The 25,506-nt window shown below is 27.3% G+C and overlaps 1 protein-coding gene across 4 annotated transcripts in view; it reads left to right on the top strand.

Annotated features, from left to right (window-relative positions):
• LOC145838011 (uncharacterized) overlaps positions 1–25,506 on the top strand; it is a 43,821-nt gene that overhangs the window by 4,947 nt on the left and 13,368 nt on the right. For 3 of the 4 annotated variants that reach the window (XM_082945527.1, XM_082945528.1, XM_082945529.1), the window contains exons 2-13: positions 341–437; positions 2,108–2,451; positions 7,855–8,177; positions 8,346–8,588; positions 8,849–8,973; positions 10,965–11,135; positions 21,483–21,554; positions 22,122–22,270; positions 22,793–23,189; positions 23,660–23,816; positions 24,962–25,094; positions 25,275–25,442. In XM_082945527.1, the coding sequence (XP_082801653.1) occupies positions 356–437; positions 2,108–2,451; positions 7,855–8,177; positions 8,346–8,588; positions 8,849–8,973; positions 10,965–11,135; positions 21,483–21,554; positions 22,122–22,270; positions 22,793–23,189; positions 23,660–23,816; positions 24,962–25,094; positions 25,275–25,442 (2,364 nt within the window). In that variant the 5' untranslated portion in view covers positions 341–355. Of the gene's footprint in view, positions 1–340; positions 438–2,107; positions 2,452–7,854; positions 8,178–8,345; positions 8,589–8,848; positions 8,974–10,964; positions 11,136–21,482; positions 21,555–22,121; positions 22,271–22,792; positions 23,190–23,659; positions 23,817–24,961; positions 25,095–25,274; positions 25,443–25,506 lie in introns of those variants that run through there. The other variant, XM_082945530.1, reaches the window with a different exon arrangement.

Below are 25,506 nucleotides of genomic sequence, written 5' to 3'. Positions count from 1 at the left end.
TTAATGGTTCCATTTTAACATTATTATTTCTATCATTATTGTTGTTATTAATACATCATTAAAACTAGCATGATTATTACTTGAATGCTTAGATATTAGTTACATTCATGAAAAAGATATTTTTAGAATGATTTTTCATTATTATTTTTTACTTTGCTGTACATACATATTTTTTAATTAAAATTCCTGACTTCTTAAAATAGATAACAGGATATGGTAATGTTAAAGTATTAAAATTCTGCTTCAATATAATTAAGAAAAAATTTCTCATTTAAGAGGAACAAGCCAGTTAATTTTTTATCATGCTTATTTCGTAAAATTGTTTTTTATTTACTGACAGAACTGTTTATTGAAAATGTTTTGTTCACAACAAAAAGCAGAGGAAACCATAGGATTATTAGATTATTCTTTAACTGATGGCAGTTTTGACAGAGACAGTAAGTATAATTTTTAATCATGTTATAATTTTTTTATTTTCAAGCTTGATAAAATGTTTTATTTAATTTTTTGTATACAATTATGATTTCATCCTGTTTAAATGGACAAGTAACTAATATAAACAAAAGAAAAACTGTAAAACTTGTTATGTTTAAAATTTTAAAAATTAGCTTTATTGCCTTGCCATATATAAGAAATTTCATAATGTTTCATCAATTATTATATCATTATAAATAAACACACCTGAAAAAAAAACACACATTGAAGTCATATAGAAAATATTGATAGCAATTTTTTTGTTTAAATTTGAAGATTCAACAAAACAAATTATAAGGTTGGAACAAGTAGTAAAAAATTTAAAAACTAACATTAGTTAAATTTGCATACTTATGGTCCAAGCTTTAATTAAAATTTATTGACTTTAAAAGCATGAATTAATTTAAGTCATTTATAATGGAAAAAATGCAATATTATTTTTCATTATTTTGAATCTGAAATCAGTTTACTTAAACAAGTTAATTTCATATTACTTAATCATTTAATTTCAAAATTATGCTAAATCTTATATATACATAACAAAATAACATAAATGAAAACCTAAGTCTTAAGTTGTCCGTAGTATTGGTTCTATGTATGTTATAATAAGTTTTTATGTAGCTACTTTCAGCAAACGTTCAGTTTTTATAGAAAGCATTTAAGCAAAATTTCAAATTTTCATAGTTATGTACATATATTACATATATAACATATATTTCTTTAAATTTTGATAGCTACGTCACAATTCAAATTAGGCACATCAGAATGTACTTTAACTTAAAGCACTTTTACTACTAATAACTACAGTTTCATTTAAGCAACGTTTATTTTAAAAACTTACAAGAAGAAAAAAAGAAGCCTACATTTAAATTCTTATTATTTTTTATTTTTATTTTTTGAAATTCCTTTGTAAATATTAATTAAGAAGTAAAAACTTAACTAAAGTTGTAAACTTTACCATACATTCAACTTTAAGATTAAAACTTAATTTTTTTGGTTTAAAAATTAATTATTTGTTTTTGTTTAATTGTTTAAATGCTATTTTCCATGGTCTTAGAAAATATCTTTCTAGATTTCATATAAGTACTGACGAGGTCTTTGACCGAAACTATGTTTACTATTTAAACTCTTGAAAGAATAAACTATATTAATTATCCTCTAGAGTTGAGATCTTTGTGTTTGTTTTCAAAAAATCAAACCATATAATGTTAATTTAATTCTTTTAAACTAAATATATCTAAAATTTTGTAAAACACTTATTTACTTAGTACTTAATACAATCAATATAATATTCGAATGTATAAATTTTCTTAACTTTGATTGATTCCAAAAATGTTAAATTATAGTATTGTTGCTGTTTAATGCAAAAATTTGTATATACTTAAAGTTTTAGTAAATAATTACTAATAATTAAATAAATCTATTACTTAATATGTTTGTATGAAAAATAAAGCTTAAGTATATAATGTAAGTAAAGAGAAATTATTACACGTGTGTTATCCTTTGTTATGAAGCCCTACCTCAAAAAAATAATATAACTGGCTTTAAACAAACAACTTATAAATAAAAGAGATGAATGGTTTTGTTTTGTTGCTATGCTTTTTTACAAAGAAATTTGTTTTCACTTCAACAGCAAACTCTCGTACACATATAAAGTACTCAGGTTGTGCAGACTCAGATAGCTTTTATTCTTCTGATAGTGGCCAGAGCATGCCTTTCAATTTTGTCTCTCCAAAAGTTGAAGAAAGTTTTATTAGAAATGAATTATCAACAAGCAAAACAACAAAGATTGGCAACACCTTTAGTTTAATGAAAGTCGGTACTTGTCATGTTATTGTAAAAAACAGCGAAGCAAAAAGAAACTCATGGTACTCTATTCCCGGCACAATTCCATTTGCTCAAATTTCAACATGTGAGATGCTAAAGGACAAAGAAGAAAGATATAAATCAAGTTTTGAAATAAATAAACATTTAGAGGTGACTGTTCGTTTATTGTTTTTAATTATATTAGTTTTTGTTAGGCAAATTTGTTTTAGATATTCTGTTTATTCTTATGTAGTCTACTTTAACGTGATTTATTTTCTGTTCAATGATTAAAGTTTTATGTCATTATTAACAACATTTTGAGTTCTATATACGACTAGACTTATGCAGTAAAAACTTTTATATAAGATTCATAATAATATTTTTTGATAATATATAATAAACAATGAACTTCATCGCACGACCAACAACAACAGCATCCAAGACAACCTACGACCGGTTTCGTCCTTTTTAGGGCTCATCAGGCAGGCATAATATATATATATATATATATTTATTTATTTAATTATATAAAAACTATAATTCAAACAGCTGTTTCACACATTGAAATGTAAAATTTCATGTGATCTTCAGTGAGTTGTAGTTTATTATAATAGTGAACAGAAATTTCGATTTTAGAATTTTTTATAGTAATTATGACGTAGTAATGGTACAGTTTATTGTACGATTAGTTGAATTTGAAATACGCTGTAAATGTTATTCTATGCTTTTTAGGAAAGTTTAAAAAGGTTATTTTGGAAAAATGTTTTAAGCTATTAGAAAAATTTTTTAGGCTGTTGGGAAAAATGTTATAAAATGCTATAAAATACTCGTGTTTGCCGCTTCGATTTTATTTTGTTTTAATATTTAGTTGGTTTTAATTTTGTTAAAAAAGTATTTTTGATAATGGATGCATATGTTTTGTCTTTCTCTTTTCTTGTTTAGTGTTACGTTCTTATCTGATTTTTCGATTTCTATTTTTTCTTAGTTACAAAGTTTGCAGCCGAATTTAGTATTGAATTTTAATTTTGTCCTATTTAATATTTCCCATTTAATTTTGTAGTCTGTATTGTTATCTTTTAAGTTCCATATGTAATTCGCTAGTTCTGTTGTGTGTCTTTTGTTAATATTGTTGAATGATGATTTGTGGTTTCTGTATCTTTGTTTAAAGGTATTTCCTGTCGACCCTATATACTGCTTTGTTGTTTTATTTGATGTTACTGTTGCTTTATAAATTATATTTGACACTAGGCATTCGTTATTTAAAGGGCAAGGTTCTTTACGGCAATTACAAAGTTTATCTTTTATGGTGCTTTTATCGTCTATATTGCTTTTGTTTAATATTTTGTTGTTGTGAGCTATTATTTTACTTCTGAAATTATTTGTGCAACTGTAAGATATTTTGATTGTGTTTCGGTTGAATATTTTATGGAATGGGTGGTTTTCGTCAAATGATGTAGTAATCAGGTTTAAGAATTGTTTGCCTATTTTTGAACTTATATTTAGACTGAATGGTGGGTTGAAATATATTATGTCTCTTTTTCTTTGTTTTTTATTTCTTTCTGGTAAAGTGGTCTTATCGTATTTTAAGGTGTTTTTATAATTGGCCGAATTTAATGCTTTTTGGTATTCATTTTTTACATTGTTGAAGGATTCTTCGTTATTAGATAGTTTTATTAGTCTTCTGTTTATTGTTTCGGGTAGTTGTTTTAGTATTTGTCGGGGGTGGTTGGAGTTGTAGTTTACGTATAAAATTGGTGAGTTTGGTTTGTTGTATGGTTGGTAACTTGAGTTTGATATGTTGAAGGATACATCTAAGAAGTCTGTTTGGAATAATCCGGATTCTATTGTTATTTTAAAGCCGTTTTGTTTGAATAATTTAAATAAATATTTAGCGGTGTTTTCGGCTGATCTCGGTGATTTGCTTCTTATTATCCCTAGCCCGTCATCTCTATATAATCCGAATTCATTATCTATAAAAATCTTACTTTTTTTGATTTCATTTAGTAAAAATAACCCTATTAAATCGCAGATTTCTGCCCCGTTAAATGATCCCATACTTACATTAAATAGTTGGTCTGAATTTGTTTTTTCCCAGGTTTGGCTTTTATGAGTTAAAATTGCTTTACAAGAGTGTATAATTAAATTAATTTCTTTGTCTGTTATTGGGTAATATTTTTCAGCGAATTCTAATGCTTTAATTAAATTATTTTTGGTTATACTAGGGTAAAATTTGGTGATGTCGAATTTTAAGAATCTGTAGTTTTTGTTAAATTTAGAATTTTTGAACCAGGTGATAACTTCGTCTGTATTTTTCCATTGGTTTAATTTGGATTGTTTTCGTATTATACAATTAATTTTATCTATTAAGTTTTTTGAGTATTTGGTGAAAGGTGATTTACTTGGGTTTATGAGTCTGTATTCAATTTTATTCGGGAAGTTTTCTTTGTGGTCTTTGATTGTAATAAATGCTTGTTTTTTTTATAGTTTTGGTATCTTGCCTTCTACGTTGTGTGTTTTTATTAGGTTATAGGTCTCATCATTTATTTTATTTATTGTGTTTTTGTTTGATATTTTATATTCGGCACATATTTTTTCGTTTAATATTTTTTCGTAAATACATTTGTCTACTTTATATAGGTTATTTGATTTGTCAGCAAACACGAATAGTTTATTTGATGATTCTATTTTCTTTAAATCGTTTTTTAATTCAGTTTGGAATTTATTATAATGTTTTTTAAATTTAATGTTACTTATAATTTTGTACAGCGCAAAATTAAATGGGAAATATTAAATAGGACAAAATTAAAATTCAATACTAAATTCGGCTGCAAACTTTGTAACTTAGAAAAAATAGAAATCGAAAAATCAGATAAGAACGTAACACTAAACAAGAAAAGAGAAAGACAAAACATATGCATCCATTATCAAAAATACTTTTTTAACAAAATTAAAACCAACTAAATATTAAAACAAAATAAAATCGAAGCGGCAAACACGAGTATTTTATAGCATTTTATAACATTTTTCCCAACAGCCTAAAAAATTTTTCTAATAGCTTAAAACATTTTTCCAAAATAACCTTTTTAAACTTTCCTAAAAAGCATAGAATAACATTTACAGCGTATTTCAAATTCAACTAATCGTACAATAAACTGTACCATTACTACGTCATAATTACTATAAAAAATTCTAAAATCGAAATTTCTGTTCACTATTATAATAAACTACAACTCACTGAAGATCACATGAAATTTTACATTTCAATGTGTGAAACAGCTGTTTGAATTATAGTTTTTATATAATTAAATAAATAAATATTAAGCTCCAATTTGATTTGTCGAGCACTATCGATCAGAACTTTGTATAAAACCTTTAATATATATATATATATATATATAAGATGTAACGTTATAAGGCGTTAAATCCTGGAGATCCTGATAAGCTAAGCTTATCGGAATGTATATCACAGATGTTCTTGTGCTAAAACTTTATTTCAACTAACGGCGTTTCACTGCTCTCAAATAAATTTAAGAACAGATCTACGGAGTCTATAAAATGTTAACACACATTAGAAAAAAAGCAGAAAAAAGCATGTATAATTATGTATAGTATTTATCTAGGTAGTAACTATAAATGGACTTTATGGTTTAAAAACAAAGTTTGGGATAAAAGTATAAAATTATAAAATTGTCTACAAAAAAAACAAATTTAATAAAGTAGGCACTAACCTCAAAAAGCTCTAAGAATAGGCAAGTTTTAAAAATGAAAATTAAATTGAGTTGTGCAGAAATGTTACGTCATAATAATTTTAACAAATTGTTCAATAATTTATACAGCTTAAAAACATGAAGTATTAAACTTGCAAGTATATGTGAGTTTTGTGAAATAAATTAGTACATAAATAGACAGAGTTATTTAAAGTAGAATCGTCGGTTATGGGGACAGATATTCGATAAATCTTGCCGCTTATTCAGAAGTAGGTCTTTATCTTCTGCTGCAATTACTGCTCTTTCTGTATTGCAAGTTGGGCAAATTCTACTTACTCCGTTGGATGCATGTTTGATCTTTGAAACAATACTCCACTCCATGTTTGGCCTTTTACCGTACCTGTGAAAAAAGCTCCAGACATAATCCGAAAAACGCGTGCTTTGTTTTTTATTTATATTTTTAAAAGTATGTTTATGATTAGCATATCTATCCTTGAAACTACCTGCTGTACTTCCGATATAAATTTTATCTGGGCCCTTACTTTCAACTTTAACTTTATAAATTACATTTTTAATAATTCTTAAATTATTAATAATTCTTAAATTCTTGATATAAACCCATTTTTTAAGAATTATATCACAACTTATTCATACTTTCCTTTATTGATATAGCTTGTGCATAACGAGATTTTAAGATATTATTTAACAGTATTCTTAAGTATTATGTAGGCTTTATTTTGCTATTTAATGAACACATACTAATGTTATTCGATTTAATTTCTAACTGTTTTATTTCATTAGCATAATTAAGTGAGTCTTTTGTATTGCATTGTGAGTATAACAGTTGAGATTGTTTTAAAACTTTTTTGCACCATTTTGTTAATTTAGATTTAGGTCAAACATAAGTTTTAACACAAAAGAATCCAAGAAATAAGACAGTTGAAAATTAATCGGAAAACATTAGCATGTGTATTCTTTATTTTAAATCATTAATTATTAGTTACTAATCTAGGGTTATATTAATTAACTTTGTTGTTAAGCTTTAATAATCATATGTATAAATAACTTGATAGTAATTCAATAAGTTTATCACTTGGGCCAGTTTAGGCTAATTTATTTTTTTGCTAACTTACTTCCTGCTAGTAATTTTTGAACTAGAGGTTATAAGAAGGTCAATGCATATTTTTACAAAAACTAACATTGACGTTACATGAGAAATTTAAGTGTAACCTATAAGTTGTTTTTATATAATATAAAATTTTAATTAAGTTTTGAAATAAAGTCGTTTTGTAAAAAGTTTCCAGTACAAAAGTGTGGATCACAAATTTTTTATAGTCAGTTCTGTTGGAAAGTTAATTAAAGTTAAAAAAATTATACTTTTTTATTTAAAACTTTTTTTGAGAGAGTTATTAGATTTTCAGGAAACATTCCTTATAGTAGCTTAAAAGACTTTATAGTTTAAGAATTTAAAAAATTCTAAACAGTTTTTAGACCAAAGTCCTTAATATTCATAATTCTAATTTTTTATAACTTATCTGAATTTTCATTAAAACAAATTTTGTTTTGCTAACACTGGATATTTTTTATAATATTTTAGTTAATCTTAAAGATAAGTTGTTCTTATCTTGTTACGGCTAAATACCAGTTTGGTAAAACAGTTCTTAAGCAAAAAAAAGAGTTTGGTTTATACTTTTCAAAATTTTATGTATTTCAATTATTAGTAAGTTGTAAACTTTTTGGTAGGTTGACATAGTCTTTAGTTTTACTAGTCATTTATTAAAAAAAAAACCTAATAAGCTCAACAAATTATATATTGTTAAAAAAAAGTTTTATTTAATTAAATTGAAAAAAAAACAATTTTTTAAAGGTGTCATACTTTGACAATGCAGAAAATGATGTCGTGTTTCATAAGAATATTAGAAAAGTAAAGCGTCAGATGCAAGTTTTTTTGAACAAACTTCAACATGCAATTGCAAGTGAAGGTAAATATATTAGGCTTTTAACAGATGCGAGCGGAAAAACTTCTTTATCACAAACTAAATCCAGTAACAATGACACAAAGACTGATAGTGAACCTGAATTTTGTACTTTAAATTATCTTTCTCCTCCTAAACTTGGAAAAGTACATGTAGAACTACAATTACATATAAAAGCTTGGGATGGAATTTTAGATCTTTGGAGAGAGAAAAGGTTAGTTAATTGAGTTGATTTATATTCATTTATTTTTTATACTTTTCTGAATTAAAAGTCTTATTTTGATATATTAATATAAATGTCATTGGTTTGCGTAAGATTTTTTTTAATAACTGTTTATAAAGTCAAGTTTTAATTAGATGTTACTATTAAATTTAACAATAGAGAGACAATTACAAACAAATCAGCTTCAATTATGGTTAATCTAAAGAAAGAAGTCGAAGAAACTCATTGGAAAATATTGTTTGCAGCTGAACATCTAATAGATTTGAGATTGAAAAGTATTTCTACATTTTTAGGACAGTTTTACCAGGATACAAATGGAGAAAAAGGCTGGATTGTTTCACAACAGTTTCATTCTTATAAACGACTTTGCAAGATAATAGAAACATACAATAAGGCTCTCAGGTAGTTTGTTCCCAAAAAGGTAATACATGCTACAAATAGTAAAACAGTTCTAACTAGCTATTTAAGAATAAAATATTTAATCATCATACTTGTGTTTAACAAGTATTTTGCTTTTGTAACTACTTGTTATTATGTTATTTTTATATGCCACGATTAATAAACCCGTTTTTTACATTTATAATTTAATCTAAATTACTATTTAAGTTCATTTAGTTGAAACTTTTCTTTTTTGTACTTATATGGATTGTTTTACTATTTAGAAAGCTAGAAGCCCGTGAAAATCTTAACTATAATCCGTGGAAAAGCTCTATAGAGTATTCTCTATCTGTTTTAACTTTACAACATTTACCTTCTGATACCTACAACAACTATTCAAACTATCCAGGTTAAAAAAAAGTTATACTTAATCAAGTTATATTGTAAACTAAACTAATCCAGCTTATTTTTAAAATTTTGATAGTTTAGAATTTAGTTACTTAGTGCATGTTTGAAGTAAAAATACAAATATGTTTATAAATACAAATATAATAATTAGAAAAAGTGAGTAAATTGTTTTTTATTTTATGATTAAGATTTATCTTTATGTTTTGTATTTTTTATAACTTTTAGAAGCTACTACGAATGTAATAAAAGTTTATACTACGTAATATTTCGTTTTCTTGCTAACCGACTACAGAAGAACTCAGTAAAGCCGTTGGTATGATGGATCCTTGAAAAGCACCAGACAGTGACAGCATACCAGCCTACTTTCTCCGCAGTTGTAAGTCATGCTTATTACCTCATCTATATGACATTTTAGTCAAGTGTTGGAGGGAAGGTATGGTGCCACAAAACATGAATAATGCTAAGATCTTTACCTTATATAAGAACCCCAAGTGGGTTAAAGCCCAACTGGGCTAAAGCAAGGCTGCGTAGTTGCTCTAACTCTGTTTGAAATCTTCTTTTCATTGCTCAAAAAATATGCTTTTGGTTCATCAACAGCTGGTATTTAGGTCCATACTAGAACTGATGGACGACTTTTCAATCTTGCAAGTCTAAGAGCAAAGCAAAATCTGAAGATTGTCACAATACGTGATTTTCTTTTTGCTGATGATGCTGCCCTCGTGGCTCACTGCGCCCAAGACCTGCAGACACTACTGAGTCAGTTTTCTTCTGCATGCTCGGATTTCGGCCTTACTATAAGTCTTAAGAAGACTAAAGTTCCAAGTCAAGGAACATATATTTTACCATCAATCAAAATCTTTTGCAAAGGTATCGAAAATGTAAAAAACTTTTCTATACCTTGGCTCAAATGCTGCGTTAAACGCAGAATTGGATACATAAATGAATAGTTGCATTGGTAAGGCCTCCAGCACTTTTGCTCGATTGACTGCAAGAGTTTTGAAAAACAAAAGTTGAGCATTAGCACAAAGGCTAACGTTTATCGTTCCTGTGTGTGCAGTACTCTGTTTTACGGTAGTGAAATATGGACGTTGTCTAGCGTTCAGAAGAAGAAAATTTATACTTTTCACCTACGGAGCTTTTGTCGCATCCTTAGAATTGTATGGCAACAAAAGATCACCAACGGGGAAATGTTGAGACGTCTAGTCTTACCACCATGTACTTTACCCTCGGTCAGCGCAGGCTTCGCTGGCTCGGTCATGTTCAGAGAATGGATGCTGAGCGAATCCCAAAGTCTCTGTTGTATGGTGTATTGTTCATTGGCAAACTCAACCGAGGTCGTCCAAAACTACGTTTTAAGGACGTATGCAGGCGCGACCTAAAAATCATCGCGCCAAATGGAGATTTACTGTAAACAAAAAACTGAAAGAAAAGGAAAAAGAATACTTTAAGAAACCGAAGAAGATGAAGAAATGAGAAGCAGAATGAATTTTATTTTTCTAAATTTTATTTATATTTGTTTATTTCTATTTTTATTTATTATCTGTTTGTTTTATTTGTTGCATCACTGTGCTTTTTAATTTGTTGTTATCATCAATTTTTATTCTCTATGCACAGTTACGCATAGCCGATCAAGGCTGATCGCGGGCCTTTTATTATTACTTTTATAATTTAAACTCTATTTGTAAAACATTTACTTTTTATTTTAAGTTCAAACACATTATGACGTATCTATTATCAAGCTTTCATAAATGTTAACTACTTACTTTATACCTTGGTTGTACACAATAATAGTTAAAAAAGGTGTATAGAAAAGTTTTCTTTTCAATTAAAATGCAAAATGTATGTGGTTATTTTTTATAAAAATAAGAACCCTAAAAAAGAAGTTTAAATGTATTTTATTATGTTTAATTTCAGTTTCATTTTGATATTCATATTGACATTAAAACTGTCCTTTTAACAAAGATGCAATGCAGTAATAATAATTTTTTATAGAGTACCCTCAACAATTTACAAGTGATCGAATAATGTTGTCGTTGTTGGGTCCTAGTAAGCAATTATTAGCAGCTTACTTGCATAAAATGTTAAGTATGGTGAAAAATACAGATAAAAATGAAAATGATAACAATAGTTTGAATTGGGCATATGCTCACAACATTGAAGTTGGTAAGTACTTGTTAAGTTTTTTCAAACATCAAGTTAAGTAACCTAATACATAATCGAGGATAGAATAACCTTCAATATTTGATAACTTTATTTTAAAAAATTGTTTATAAAATAGAATTTTACTTTTTGATTAAGTTTTTTAAACTGATTGTTTATAATAAAAGATAATTTGACTTAAAATTTATCTTAAATGTGAGAAATACTTAATGTGTTTTTTTATAACTTTAGATTTTCCAATCACTCATGTTAACTTTGGCTATTTTGAAATTAAAAAAAAAACTGAAGCTCAATCACAATAGTCTAAACTTTTTCAAAGCTTTTCAAAAAATTCCGGCTTTTTTTAAAAACTTATGCTAGTTTTATACTAACCTTTTTAATGTGACTTAAACTATGACAAATACTTAACATAGTTTTATTGATCATTTTATTGTATCTTACTCAGGGTTGCCACACACTCAGGGAACTCGTGGAACTCAGGGAATTTTCAAACTATAGATAATCTCAGGAAGTTCAGGGAATTTTGATTTTTTTAAAACTCAGGAAAACTGAGGGCAGTTTTGATTTTTTCTAAAAATTTCAGGGAAGATTTAATATTTTTAAAAAAATCTCAGGGAAATTTTTTAGCTAGATCTAGAATGAGATTTAGTTAATCCAGTTTCAATATTTTGTTCAAAATTTTTTTTATTTTTTTTATTTTTAAGTGCTTTTTTAGAAATTATGTAGCCTTGCGGCTAGTTCTTCAATATTCTTAGAATTAACATTGTAGTTTTTTTTTAGTTAAAAATTTATATTTATCATGACTAAAGTTAAACAAAAACAAACAGTTTAGAGAAATTAAAGTTGTGGTTAGCTATGCATTGAAAAGTTCTAATAAAGTTTTTATTTTTAGTTACTTATGTAGTTTAATAAAACTATGTTGTACTATAAGTCTTTTCTTTTAAATAAAGTTATTTGTTATTTGATTTCAACTACTTGTTTTCAGTAAAAAAATCAGAAATGAGTGTAGAGTGTTGTCTTACTTTTACATTAGAAGTTAAATTTTTATTTGTAACTAGTTACAAAAGTATCTTCTTCTTACAAAAAATAATGCAATCACTTCATACTATGTTGGGGCTAATAGTTCAACAAGTTTATCAGCTACAGCTTCTTCGATAGCTGCTGAAATTTATTGTACTCTGAAGTGTACTAAAGAAAACTGGTCAGGAAACTCTTGTAAAAATAATATCATCTTATTCACTACCAAGCTTCTTGACAGTGAAATTGCCAAAAAGTTTTGTATGAGTAGAACCAAGTTCTCATACATAACAAACTCTGGCATAGCCTTTTTTAAAGATGTTTTGGAAAAACAGTTTTGTGCTCATCTTTTTATTCAAAATCATTTGATGAGTGTTTTAATAAAGTTTTGCAATAAACTTAATTAGATCTTGTAGTACGATACATGAAGAAATAAAAAGTACACTGCCAATATTTTACTTCAACATTTTTAGGGCATTGTACTGCCGATAAATTGAAAAAAAGACCTATTGATCGAGATTCAAGACTTAAAACCAAAAGATTTGATCCAAATCTCAATGAATAGACCAAATGTGAACATTGCTCTAGCAAAAAAAGTTGACACTGATAGAGAGGCTACAGGTCTACCTCAACTCATAAACACTGGGTCCTGCAGCTTGCACATCCTTCATGGTGCAATCAAGTCTAGGGTTGAAGCTACACCTTGGAAAATCAAAAAAGTTTGAAACATCTCCATTGCTTGTTTGACCATACATCCGCCAGAGGAGATGATTATGTATCTGAAACCGTTTCAATTACCTTTCCTTTATCATTTTGTGAAACAAGATGGTTAGAATCTAAGCAAGTTGCTGATAACGCTATTTTAATTTGGCCTAATGTAGTAAAAATGGTAGTGAATTTTTTTTAAAGGATTTGAAAAAGACTCAGGGAAGTTTCTGATCACTCAGGGAAGATTTTTGACTCAAAGAGTGGCAACCCTTTATTTTTTCACATTAATGTATTTACAGATTAAATAGTACTGTGCATGACAACAATTCAGCACTTTTACTGTTTGTAAATACACTGAATGCACTTAAACAAGAAGTTATTATTCTTGAACAGTGTTTAAAGGTAACGCGGTTGTAAGTAAGTGTCCAATTCAAGGTTGTAAGCATCAAACACCAGATGAATCAAATGATGCTATGTATATAGCCTTCTCTAAATTCACATAATTGAGCATGATCCGTTGTCTAATTCAAATTAATCGTGCAAAAATTACAAATGCAATCCAACTGATTCGACCAAGGTTAAGCGAAAAATTAGTAATGAGGCGTGGCTAGCCTATATCTCAAGATAAGAGGCATTCAAGATAGGATCAAATAAATGCACCGAAAATTCAAAAAAATAGTTATTCTAATATGCGCATGGCAAGCTAGGTTACCTTATGTTTTGCAAATGATCGTTGATCAAAGTCAATATTATAAAATTATGTTGCTAAATTGTAGGGAAAGGGAGTACAGAACATTTTTGTTGTTGTAAAGTTTGCATAGACTTTTATGATTCGGGTGTGTTTTGGCTTCATTTAGAAGAATTTAAAAGACAATTAAAATTTCTTCAAACAAAAAATGCACTTTGAAATAACTATTCATAAATATAGGTTTAATCGTTTGCTAACAAAAGATCCTAGTGAAGTAACTTCACTGGAATATAAATAAAAATAAATTGTACAGTAATCTTCCTTTATTGTACCAACATATGTTTCTGTGTGTTAACAAATCAACAAACTTCAACTGGGTTCTGTAAAAAAATAATAAAAAACTTTGAAATTCTAATTTTATCTTAAAAAATCTAATAGTTTTTGATTGTTTGACTTAAATAGTAATAAAGTAATTTAAACTTATTCTAGACTTATATTAGACATATTCTGCAACAAGAGCATATGGGTATTACCGTATTTATTACCATTAACTTAAAAAAATTCTGGAATTTATAACACTTCAGATTTGTGTGACTCTCAATTACCTCAGTACTAGCTATAACTTCCTTTTGATTAGGATAATATTTTTAAATTGAATGCAGCTCTTCAACGCCCACCTCAACTTTTACACATTTTGAGATGCTTCTGCACTTATTGATCCCTATTCTTTCCCTTTTCAGTTTTCTCTTTTATCTGTTTAAACTTTTTTTTGTTTTGCTACCAAACTTTGCTCCATCTCATTCAGAAGTTTAACAACTTTATTAACACATTTTTAAGCTTTAAGAGTAAAAAGAACCAGTTATAAGTTATATACAGTCATTTATTATCCCATTTGCTGTGAAGCGTTGGTTCCTAAAATTTGCTACTGCTGCTCGCTTACCAATCCGGCAAGGTGCCTTTCAGATTCTAAATATTGGTTAGGACTCCCGCCAGTCTATTATTAATTATTAAGTTGATCTCAGCAAAACATGGTGGATTTGGCAAACAAAACTTTCTAAATCTATATTCTACCCCCAATTTCAACTCAATACTTCGTAAAATATAGTTCTACTACGTGTATATTGATAGAAGCTTACATCTTGTAGCTAAGTTTTGTGTCTTGTAAAGAACATTTAATAAACAGTAAAGTATAGTATTTAAAAAACATAACAAAACACAATTAATTTTTTTCTTAAATTTGTTTAAGTACTTTCGTAATAAGTCTTATAAAAAATTGTATCTTACTAAATTAAACTGAATTGAAATGGAATAAAATTATACTGTAGTTTACAGTTTTAAGTATAAAATGACGTAATAATCGAATGTAAGAACTAACTAAATGCTTATACTGTAAAACTTTGCTGTACTAATAAAACATTTAAGGCCATAGGGGGGGGGGTAAACCATGTTTTTACAAGTTGATCTTAATTTATAAATTTTTTTCTAAGCTTCAAGATGCTTTTTACCAATAAAAAAAATTCAAATTATCTTTTGAGATATGATAATATCAAAGTCGGGCCGCATAATAGGCTTCCTATGGGAAGGGAAACCTAAAACAGCAAAAAAAACTATTTCATTTAAAATCTATCTCCTCCTACATTTTTCAAGCAATCTTCTTCAAACTTTAACAGTCTAATCTTTATACAATAACAGAAAAACGTTGTTTTGAAATTAAAAAAAAAGTTGTAAAAATAAATTTTTTTTGAAAAAAAAACTCATTTTTTCTCTAATTTTTGTGATAAAATTTTTATTTTTTTTTAATTACTAAAATTCTAAAGTAAAGTTTTTTCCTTTTATTATAAGGAAAGTTTCCTAAAAATTTGAATAAGGGGGAGATAAATTTTTAGTGAGTTTTAAAATTTCCAAGAAAATTGACCCCGAAAAATTAGTGATCCATACGTTTATATTGGAAAATTTTTACAAAAAATTAAATATCTCAAAAGTTAAATGATTTTTTTGAATTCTATAAAAACTGGCTTGTAGTTTGTAATTAAAGCTTTTATATAAAAGCCAAAGTTAATTTTTGTGAAAAAATGTTGGACCCCCCTATGGCCTTAATTTAATAAGATACAATTTTTGATAAGACTTACTACAAAAGTACTCAAATATATTTAAGAAAAAAATGAAATGTGTTTTGTTATATTTTTAAAATAAGTTATGCATCGGAAAAATAGCTGTTAAAATATAGTAGTAAACAGTTATAAGTGAAATCTAAAAACGATTTCATAAAAACCTTCGAAATTAGAAGCATTTGAGCGAACAAAATTCTGAAAAACATTGCCGATATAAAAATGCAAATAAACGGGTTATTTGTTTAAACTGTAATGTTTAAAGTGTGATTTTTTCAATAATTTTTCAAAATATGACGAAATTATTAAGCAGTATGAATCTAAAAAAAATTGGAACTAGTTTACTTTATGTTGTAGGTGAATTTTATTTTTAAACTTAAAAAAGTACCACTTTACAGACAAAATTTGCACGTATTATGTCATCATAAGTCAAAAGCAATTTAAGGGCATAGGGTTGTAAATCACTTTTTTCACAGTTTGGTTTATTTTATAGCGTTTTAACTAAGCTACAAGTTGCCTTTTACATATTTTTAAAATTCAAATATTTTTTGACATATAGCAGGTCAAAGTCGGAGGCAACAATAGGTTCATTATGGGAGGCGCAAACTAAAACGGCGTAAAAGACTATTTCACTAGAATTCTATCTTCTCCTACGTTTTTTAAGATAGTTATTTCAAACTGTTAGGAAATTTTTCTTGCAATATTTACATAGTTCTGTCGGAAAGAATTTAAAAAATATAAAAATTTAGAATTGAAAAAAAAAACAATAGCTTTTTTTACTAATACAGGGTTGCCACTCGGTCAGGAAAAGTCAGGAAATTTTTTTAAAAATGACAAAAGTCAGGAAAAGTCAGGAAAAAATGGGGAGTTTTGAAAAAAAGTCAGGAAGAGTCAGGAAATTTGATAAAATTTAAAAAAAAGTCAAATTTTGTCAGTTTAAATTTACAAAATTCCTTGTTTTCCAAAGCCTTCAAATGGTAAAAATTAATTAAAAGTCCTTTAAAGTCAGGAAAAAATTCCAAAATTTTCCTAGAAATTTACAAAAATATTTAATTTTATTTCCAATGCCTTCATCTGGTATAAATTAGTAATATATCCTTTATAAAACTGCAAAAATTTTCTATTAAAATATTGAACAAGTACCCTACTTGAACAAGCAGATTTTGTAAGCTTTTTAGTATTGATGATATGTAGCAAGGACACTTCCATAGTGAAACTGTGATATATAAACAAAAGTTTATCTAGCATTATTTTAGAATCAAAGTGTTTTTTGTTTAAGTAAATAATTGAGTTCTTTATAACTAAGCAGTTAGTTTAGTATTTTATGTAACAAGTTAATGTGTATACTGAAGCGGAATGCAGACCAGATGAAAGAAACCATATCTTCATTAGTTGAAGAGGTTGAAGTGCTAATAAAAAAACGGAGAAAATAAATTTTAGTACATAAATTTAAAAAAACAGTATTTGATTTAGTTCTTAATTGTTTAAATGTTTTAACTGTAAAAGTTCGTTATTGTTTTAAGGTTTGAGTTGTGAAAGTTCCTTATTGATTTAAGGTTTTAATTGTAAAGTTCCTTATATGTCGTTTGTTTATCTAGATACATTTATGCTAGAAAATGCTAAAAAATTGTGTCTTTTTTTAGACAAGCTGTGTTTATAAGTAAATAATACAAATATTTTGCTGATAGAGCTGTTTATTACAAAATCAATCATACACAGATGGTTTAAGTGATGTACTGGAAGTTTGATGATGGAATTCAGCAAAAAACTGTTGTTTTTAACCTGTATTAAAATTAGATTGAAAGCTTTATATAGTTTAAAGTGTTAGGTTATGTATTTTAGAATAAATTTAATTTAAGAGTTTGATTAAGAAAAGTCAGGAAAATTTTTGTAAACAGTCAGGAAATTTTTCTCAGCTTGATCAGTGGCAACCATGCTAATAACAATAAATTTTATAAAACTACCTAAGTAATCAGATTGCTGTAAAAAACCATTCAACAAAAATCAATTAATGTAAAATAGTAATTAACGCAAAAAAACAAACATTTTAAATTACGAAACGAAACAAAATGTTTAACACAAGCAAAGACACTTTTAAGTAAATAAAACAAACAAGGAAACTTTTAAACAAACTAATCTAAGACGCTTTTAAACAAATAAGGAAACCTTATAGTCAAACTCGTTCTGCTTACACAGTTCTGGTTTATTTAAAAATATTGAGATTGCTTCTAGTCTAACCAAATCAATGGAATTCGTACTATTGTAAATAACCTTAAATCATGATAAATAATAGTTCTTTGCACAATTAACGTTGTTAATCAGATGTTCTGCTATCAAAGATCTTTTTGTCGCAATTATACCAGTTTTCGTCTTGTTATTAGTCTTTTCTTTTATAAAGTTTAAACACATTTCGGTATATGTTAATTCACTCTCGTGTTTAGATGCCTAGATGTTTGTCCAATATAACTTCTTTTGCAAAAGCAATTAAATTTGTAAACAATACAAATTTTATCAAGGTAGGATATTGGGTCTTTAAGTTTCAATCTAAGAACTGGTTTAGAAACAAATATTACTCTAGGCTTAACTTGGTTATAAGTAGTGATGCACCGGACCCACAATTTCGGATCCGGACTTTTTTTTCAAATTAGAATCCGACCGGATCTGGATATCAGACAAAATGGCAATATCCGGCCGGACCCGAATAGTGAGTCCGGTACATCACTAGAACAAACTAGGCTGAGTCAGAATGAGGTTTTTAAAAACTGAAAAAAAAGAACTTTAATCTAATAATAAGTAGAACAGCTAGCCACAAGGTTTACAAATTTAGGTGTTATTTACAATTAAAAATCTGAAATCAAGTTCTTGAACAAAATACACTAGAAAATTACAAAGTATTGAAAACTGGATCAGCTCAAACTCATTCAAAATCTAAAAGAAAACTAGCCTGAGTTTTTATAAAAAACTAAACTAGCCTGAGGCAGCCCAAGATTTTGTAAAATTCCCAAAAATTTTTAAACTAGCAGGTTTGCCACTGTTTAAGTCAATAAAACTAGCTAGAGTGAGTATAAACAAGCCTGAGTTAGAATGAGGTTTTTAAAAACTGAAAAAAATACTTTAATCTAATAATCAGTAGAACAGCTAGCAAAGGTTGACAATTTGGTAGTAAAGTTGTGGACTGATTGTGGTACACTTAACTTATTAGTACTACCCATCATAATTAAATCCTACCTTATTTAACTAATATCTAACAAATACTAAATTCTAACTGAGACTACTTTCTATAATCAGACACGACAGTTTTGAGTGATGAATCTTTTATATAAAACACAACAAGAGATACTAGCATATACAAAATTATTAATTACTTCGGTAACACTTTAAAAACTGGAAGCTATTTAAATCTATATCAAAAGACTTAAAACAAAAAACTAAAAGTTAAATAAAACTTTTAGTAAACAAGAAACTGTAAAATTTTTAATAAACTATTAAACTATAAACCTGGCTTAAATATTTAAACAATTAAACACCTGTTGAAATATTCACTTTAAAAACAAAACACTATTTACAATAAGCATTCACAAAAACGTTCAAGATATTTTGTTGCTTCAAGCTACACGCCAAACTAACTAACTGCTTACATATAAACTACCTGTCATGTTATGATGTTTTGTTGCATCAGTATTTAGTTTGAAACATTTCGTCATATGATTCTCATTGGCTCGTACATTCAACCTTATTAACTCTAAATATTCTCTGAGTTCAACTTTAAACAATAAATAATGCAAGTATTCATTCAAAAGTTTTGAATTTTACAACATATATAAAGAGTTGCATTTCATGAAATGTTTATTTCATAGTTTAAATGTAAACAAATGTAAATTAGTCACGTGTACAAAATGAGCCAATCACGGTAGGTGTTTAATTTTAACTGACGAAAATGACTCTTATTAGTTTACACAGGGTTTGTTTTTGAAAAAAATACTTTTCAGTATGCTCTTTTTTACTAACTAGATCCGGGTCCGGCCGGATCTCTGTTAGGATCCGGCCGGACCCGGATCCAGACTTTTTTTTTCAAATTAGAGTCCGGCCGGAACCGGATCCGGACTTTTTTTTCAAATTAGAATCCAGCCGGATCCGGATATCAGACAAAAATGGCAATATCCGGCCGGACCCGGATAGTGAGTCCGGTACATCACTAGTTATAAGTCGACTGTGTTAGTTGTCGCACTTTCTTCCCAAATAAATATGATACGTTACCCAAATATGGTAGTTTAAAAACAGCAGAAAATTTATCCGGTCCAAACATTTTAGGCTTCTAATGGTTGTCATCGTGTGATTTTATGACTCTTTTTATTAGCTCTGATGGATAATCATTTCCTATTAGAATTTCATTAATCTTCTTTCTTTCAGTATGAAGCAGTTCATGAAAACAAATCATACAAACCCGATGGTATAAGGATCTTATCAAGTTTATTTTTGTTTTCTTGGTGCAAAAAGAAAGAAAATGCAAATACTGCCCTGTAAAAGAAGGCTTTCTGAAATACAAAAGTTCAGTACATAAGACAAAGCTTTAATTTCCTTTTCTTCAAAATTATATTTAGACAGATTTGTAACATTTGTTTTGGACAAGATCCATATTTTAAATTTAGCAATCTTTTAATACTACAATTATTTTAATATTTATTCGAATATTAAAAAAAAAATTAATTTAAACTATGGATTTTGTTTAAAACAAAATGTTATAAATCTGTCTAAATATAATTTTTAAGATAAGGAAATTAATGCTTTGTCTTATGGACTGAACTTTTGTATTCCTCCTAAAAAGGTAAATAAAGAATTGACATATTTGGGTTTCGAAAGTTTTTTGAAACAGACCAGTGCATTTAAACCAATAAAAGTTGGTAATGAAATGAAATTTAAAGCTAATCTTTCAGCAATGTCTCACAAGTATGCCAATACTAAACCAGAGAAAATGTTTATGTTAGATACGAATGAAATGTCAGAAGTCATTAAAAATATTAAAAAGAGTAAAAAATCGTCTTAGCAAAGCCTGATAAGGGTTCAGGCATAGTGGTGCTTGAAACAACAGAGTATTCGAGTAAAATGTTTTAAATAGTAGTTGATAAATCACATTTTTAAAATGGGACCAGCGAGTGATTTTGACAATCTTTAAAAATTGAAAAGGATATAGTTGATATACTAAAAGACTTGGTATCCAAGAAAGAAATAAGCCAAGAAACGTTTAATGAGATGAAATCTATAGACTTAATAAGACCAAGATTATGGTTTACTGAAATTGCATAAAACGGAAGATCCTTTGAGACCAATTTTGTCAATTTCCAAGTCTCCCCTACATAAGCTAGCAAGGTTTCATAAATTATTACTTGAGCCAGTACTTAATCATTATTCACGCTTTGTTGTCAAAGATTCCTTTGAAGTAATTGAGCGGATTAGGATATTAATCAGGAAAACACATTCTTATCTTCCTTTGATGTGAAAAAAATATTTTACAAGTATCCCATTGGATGAGGTTATACAAATTTGTGGTGATGTATTATATAGCTTGATAAACTAAGTATCAAGAAAACTATTTTTATTCAGTTAATGAAAATAGCTACAAGCGACGTTCTGGATTAAGTGCAATAAGTGCATTCTTATTTTATTAAAAATGGTTTAGTTTTTATAATAACTAGTTTTACCAAAAAAAATTGCAACAAACTTTGGTATTAAGTTTTAAATGTCTATATTATAAACATAAGTTTTAAAACACTTAACTTCTATTATTACATTCAAAAACGCTTTACTTAGTATTATTTTATTGCGTTTTAGATGAAGATGATGTAATAACTCATGTTTGTGAGAATGAACTTGATAATGTTCTGGATAAGAGAAGTGTAATAGGTATGTAAAGATTGATATATATGTAAACTAGTATTTACAGACAATGATAAATTTTAAGTTTAAGTTTTAAATATGATATAGATTTTTTCAATATTTTGCTTCTATTTTTACCTGACTTTTATATTTATTTGTTGTTTTATAGGTTATTGTTTTTTTACTAGATTGATCGAAGCCGATAATTTTTTTTATTACTTTAGCTTTTGTAGTTAACTTTAATGTTTAAAATTTACACTTAAATATTCAAAATGTGTTTTTATTTACTTTCTCTGACTGACAATTTGTATATGTATACTTTTATAATGAACACACATAACAGTTATGCAAACTAGAATTTTATTTCTATACTATACAGGTTAAACAGTGTTTACATATTGAGGAATTAAAAAAAAATGTTAAATGCATAGCTATCTAAATAAGTTTTCCATCTCCAAGCTCATATAAATTTTGAAAGTTGTTTGTTAAATTAAGTTATAATGCTTTTCTCATTAATACACTTTTTGCCGTGTTAAACTAAGTTCATTATTACGTAAATTTAATTGACATATACTAAAATAAATTATCGAACAGAGTCGCTCTCAAATGTGAAAAACTTGTTACGACTTAATAGTAAATTTGTCTTGTATTTCTTAAACTGTCTTGCGGCTAACACAAGTCTATTGAGAGGTAGAGTAACTGCTGGATTTAATTCACCAAGATCATTATCTTCGTCTTTTATTGTATGTTTAACGTAAAGTATTAGTTTCATTTTAACAATTTTTATAAAGTGAAACATAATTTTTAGTAAATCTAATTTTCCCAAATTAAATGTTTGACGCTCTTAATAAAAATTTTTGGTGTTAAGTGCTTTATAATCGATTTATTATATTTCTTTTTAAAGTAATGCTTCTTGCTCTGGTTAGACTTGTTTTATGTATAAACTTTAAGATCTTTTTGTAAGTTTTTATCTTAGGTTCAATATAAATTTAACAATTTAGATACTTAATTAACGAACAGGACATATCTTAACAAATTAAAAAAAAAAAATAATAATAACAGGTTAAATCTAAAAATGTAGTTTTTTGATAATATAAAATCAGTTAGTTTTTACTTCAACGTTACTATAAAACTGCATCTTTTTCCTGCATTTATATTTTTTCTTTATTTGCATTCTGTACGCATTTCTTTTACCAACTAAAAGTATAAAAAAAGGTTTTTTATATTAATAAAATTGTATAGTGTCTTAATTTATTTAAACATAGCTTAACAATGGAGATTCAGCAGCAAGTTCAGACGATGAATCTGTCAGCTCCTCATTACTAGGCAGTGGAAATTGTTTATCATCCAGATCAGCTTTACGGTTCAATCCTTCTGTTTCCAGTAAAAAAACTGTGCTTTGGCGTGATTCGTGGGACAAGGATGAAGTTGCAGACTGCGCTAAGTCGTACATGACACAGTTGGTAATGGATGGAGCCAACAAGGTTTTAGTTTCAAAGGTTTTGTACTACCAAAACCCTTCCTACCAACCAACCTACATGGAAGATAGCGAACCGTTTAGAACCCTGGCTCATTTGGCTAACATGACTACCTTTGAACTGCTGCCAAATGATGTTTTGGCTCATCTGCGCAAAGCTGTTCAAGTGATAATTATTACAAAAGGTTTTTTTTTCTAGTACTAATGTCATTCAGCTGTTTTTATGTCTTATACCTACAGTAGCTCATTCTGTCAAAAAATAAGTTCTTTAAATTAAATTAAATGTCATTAAACCACAATTCTTCTTTGACTTATGTATTTTAAGTTTTAATGCATTACCTTCAAATTATAAATAAAACTACTTATATATTAACATTGCATATCTACTTACATTGTTTGTATGTGATATATCGCCTCAGTTGCTATAAATTATAGCTTTTTGTTTGTCCTTTATTAATGTCCTGTTGATGTTAAAGACGAAAAAAAGCTATTAACTTGTCGCTTATATTAGGAATTTTTATGGCCTGTTAAATATTTTTTTAAATCAACATTTGTTTTAAGTTGATTTTTATAATTTCTTAACTTAAGTGAGAATAAAATTTTTATTTTAAGATAAAAATATTATTCTAAACAGCAGTTTAATTTCAAAATCTAGCTATATCAAGCTGGGAACATCATACACAAAAGCAAAATTATCAATCGCTACAAGATAATTGTGAAGTTATTCAACCTCCAGGTGGTGCTGTTGAGTTGTGTTCAACAACAAAAACTTGTGTTTTCGCTGTTCACGCACTCATACATATACTCGACAAGTTTGTTATACAAATGTAAAAAACTTGTTAAAGCTGTTGATTTTTGGGTCTTTTTTAATAATTAGTTACACTAAGTCTTGACGATTAAATTGTTTTAAAAATCCTTCAGTTTATCTATTTATATTCAAAAATTTTTCATTAAAACGTAATAAACATGTCATTAACAATATTGCGAAATTTATTTTTCCATAGACTTCTACTTCACAAAAGTACAAAGCAATTTTTTAAATATCTGTTTTTGAACTACTTAAAATTTCATGTATATTTTTATACAGTATAGTTGTACGGTTTTGAATTACTGTTTTCAAATAATATTTAGAGTATTTTATGTATAATAGAGTTTGATTTTTTCTTTAAAATACTGACTAGTAAAAATAAATACGTGCAGGCTAAATACATTTGCTAATATAAACGCTTTAAACTAAGTCTTGTGATACTAGTCTTTTAGATGGAGTAATATATTTACGTTTATGTCAAAATATCCACCAAACTAATCATTAAAATGTTACCAAATTGATGACCAAACAAAAACAAACAAACAAAATTGTATCATTTTTTGTCTGCATAGTTTTTTATTGCGTTTAATAGACTTGTTCAAATAAATTTTTAATTAAGCAAAAGTTTAATACATATTTTTATGATGTACGTTAAGTAACAAAGCATATGCAATTATTCTTGATTATTTAGTTACATCAAATAATTTTTTTTATCCATTATGTTAAGTACGGTTACATGACAATTCAATATACGACTATTCAAGTTAAAAAAAAGATTTTAATGAGCTATATCACAAAAAGTTATTTAAAATTCAAATAGAAATAAAAATCTACTAAAAGGTTTAATAAATAAGGTTATAATGATTTTAGAAAAAGTTAAGAGTAAGTTATTTATAATTACTAAATTAGCTATGTATTAGTAATAGTAAGTCTTAAAAACTCCTTTAGCCATATTCCAAAAAATAGTGTAAATGTGAGAAAATTAAAAAAAATAACTCCTGTAGTAATAATTTTATTAATTGATAAGGTTATGATGGTAATATTTTTTCTTAATTAATCAAAGGATATGACTCATATTTTACATGCCGTGCACCTGATTTTTTTTTCAAAGATTAACGGTTTCAAAATAGTAACATAGTTTATTAACAGTTTCAGTTCTAATGAACAAGTAGCCAAAAAGTCATTGTCACGATTAGAAGCTACATTAGAGTTGATTCACAAATGGATGCGCCAAAAAATTCATCTTTTTACACAAACTTGGAAAATAAGACCTCTAATGCAAGTAGGTGTATAAATTTTATTATATAAAATCAAGTATTTGTCAATAATGCTATTGAAAGTTTTCAATTATTTCAAGATCTAATAAAGCAGTTACAATTTAAACATTAAAATTATATTGCCCAAACTTTTTAAACAAAAAAATATTGATTATTACCCAATAACAATTTAATTTAATCCTAAGGTATGTTTGGTGGACTTAAGTCACATGACTGACCTTGCACTAGGTTGCCTGCCATTAATTGAGTTTTGTCACAACCACGTGGAACGTAGAAGAAATGAAAACCCAGGAACTCTTTATATGGCAACTGTTCACCTACGAAATATCGATGACACTATCACGAAAATGCAGGTATTTATACAGAGTTTATAGCTTATTTTAAATATAATTAATACTAATTATCATATAAACTAAT

The sequence above is a fragment of the Thalia democratica genome, chromosome 6 (genome assembly GCF_965202585.1).
Source record: "Thalia democratica chromosome 6, ktThaDemo2.hap1.1, whole genome shotgun sequence".
In the NCBI taxonomy this organism is placed as follows: domain Eukaryota; kingdom Metazoa; phylum Chordata; class Thaliacea; order Salpida; family Salpidae; genus Thalia; species Thalia democratica.
This window is presented reverse-complemented; position numbering and strand designations above follow the sequence as displayed.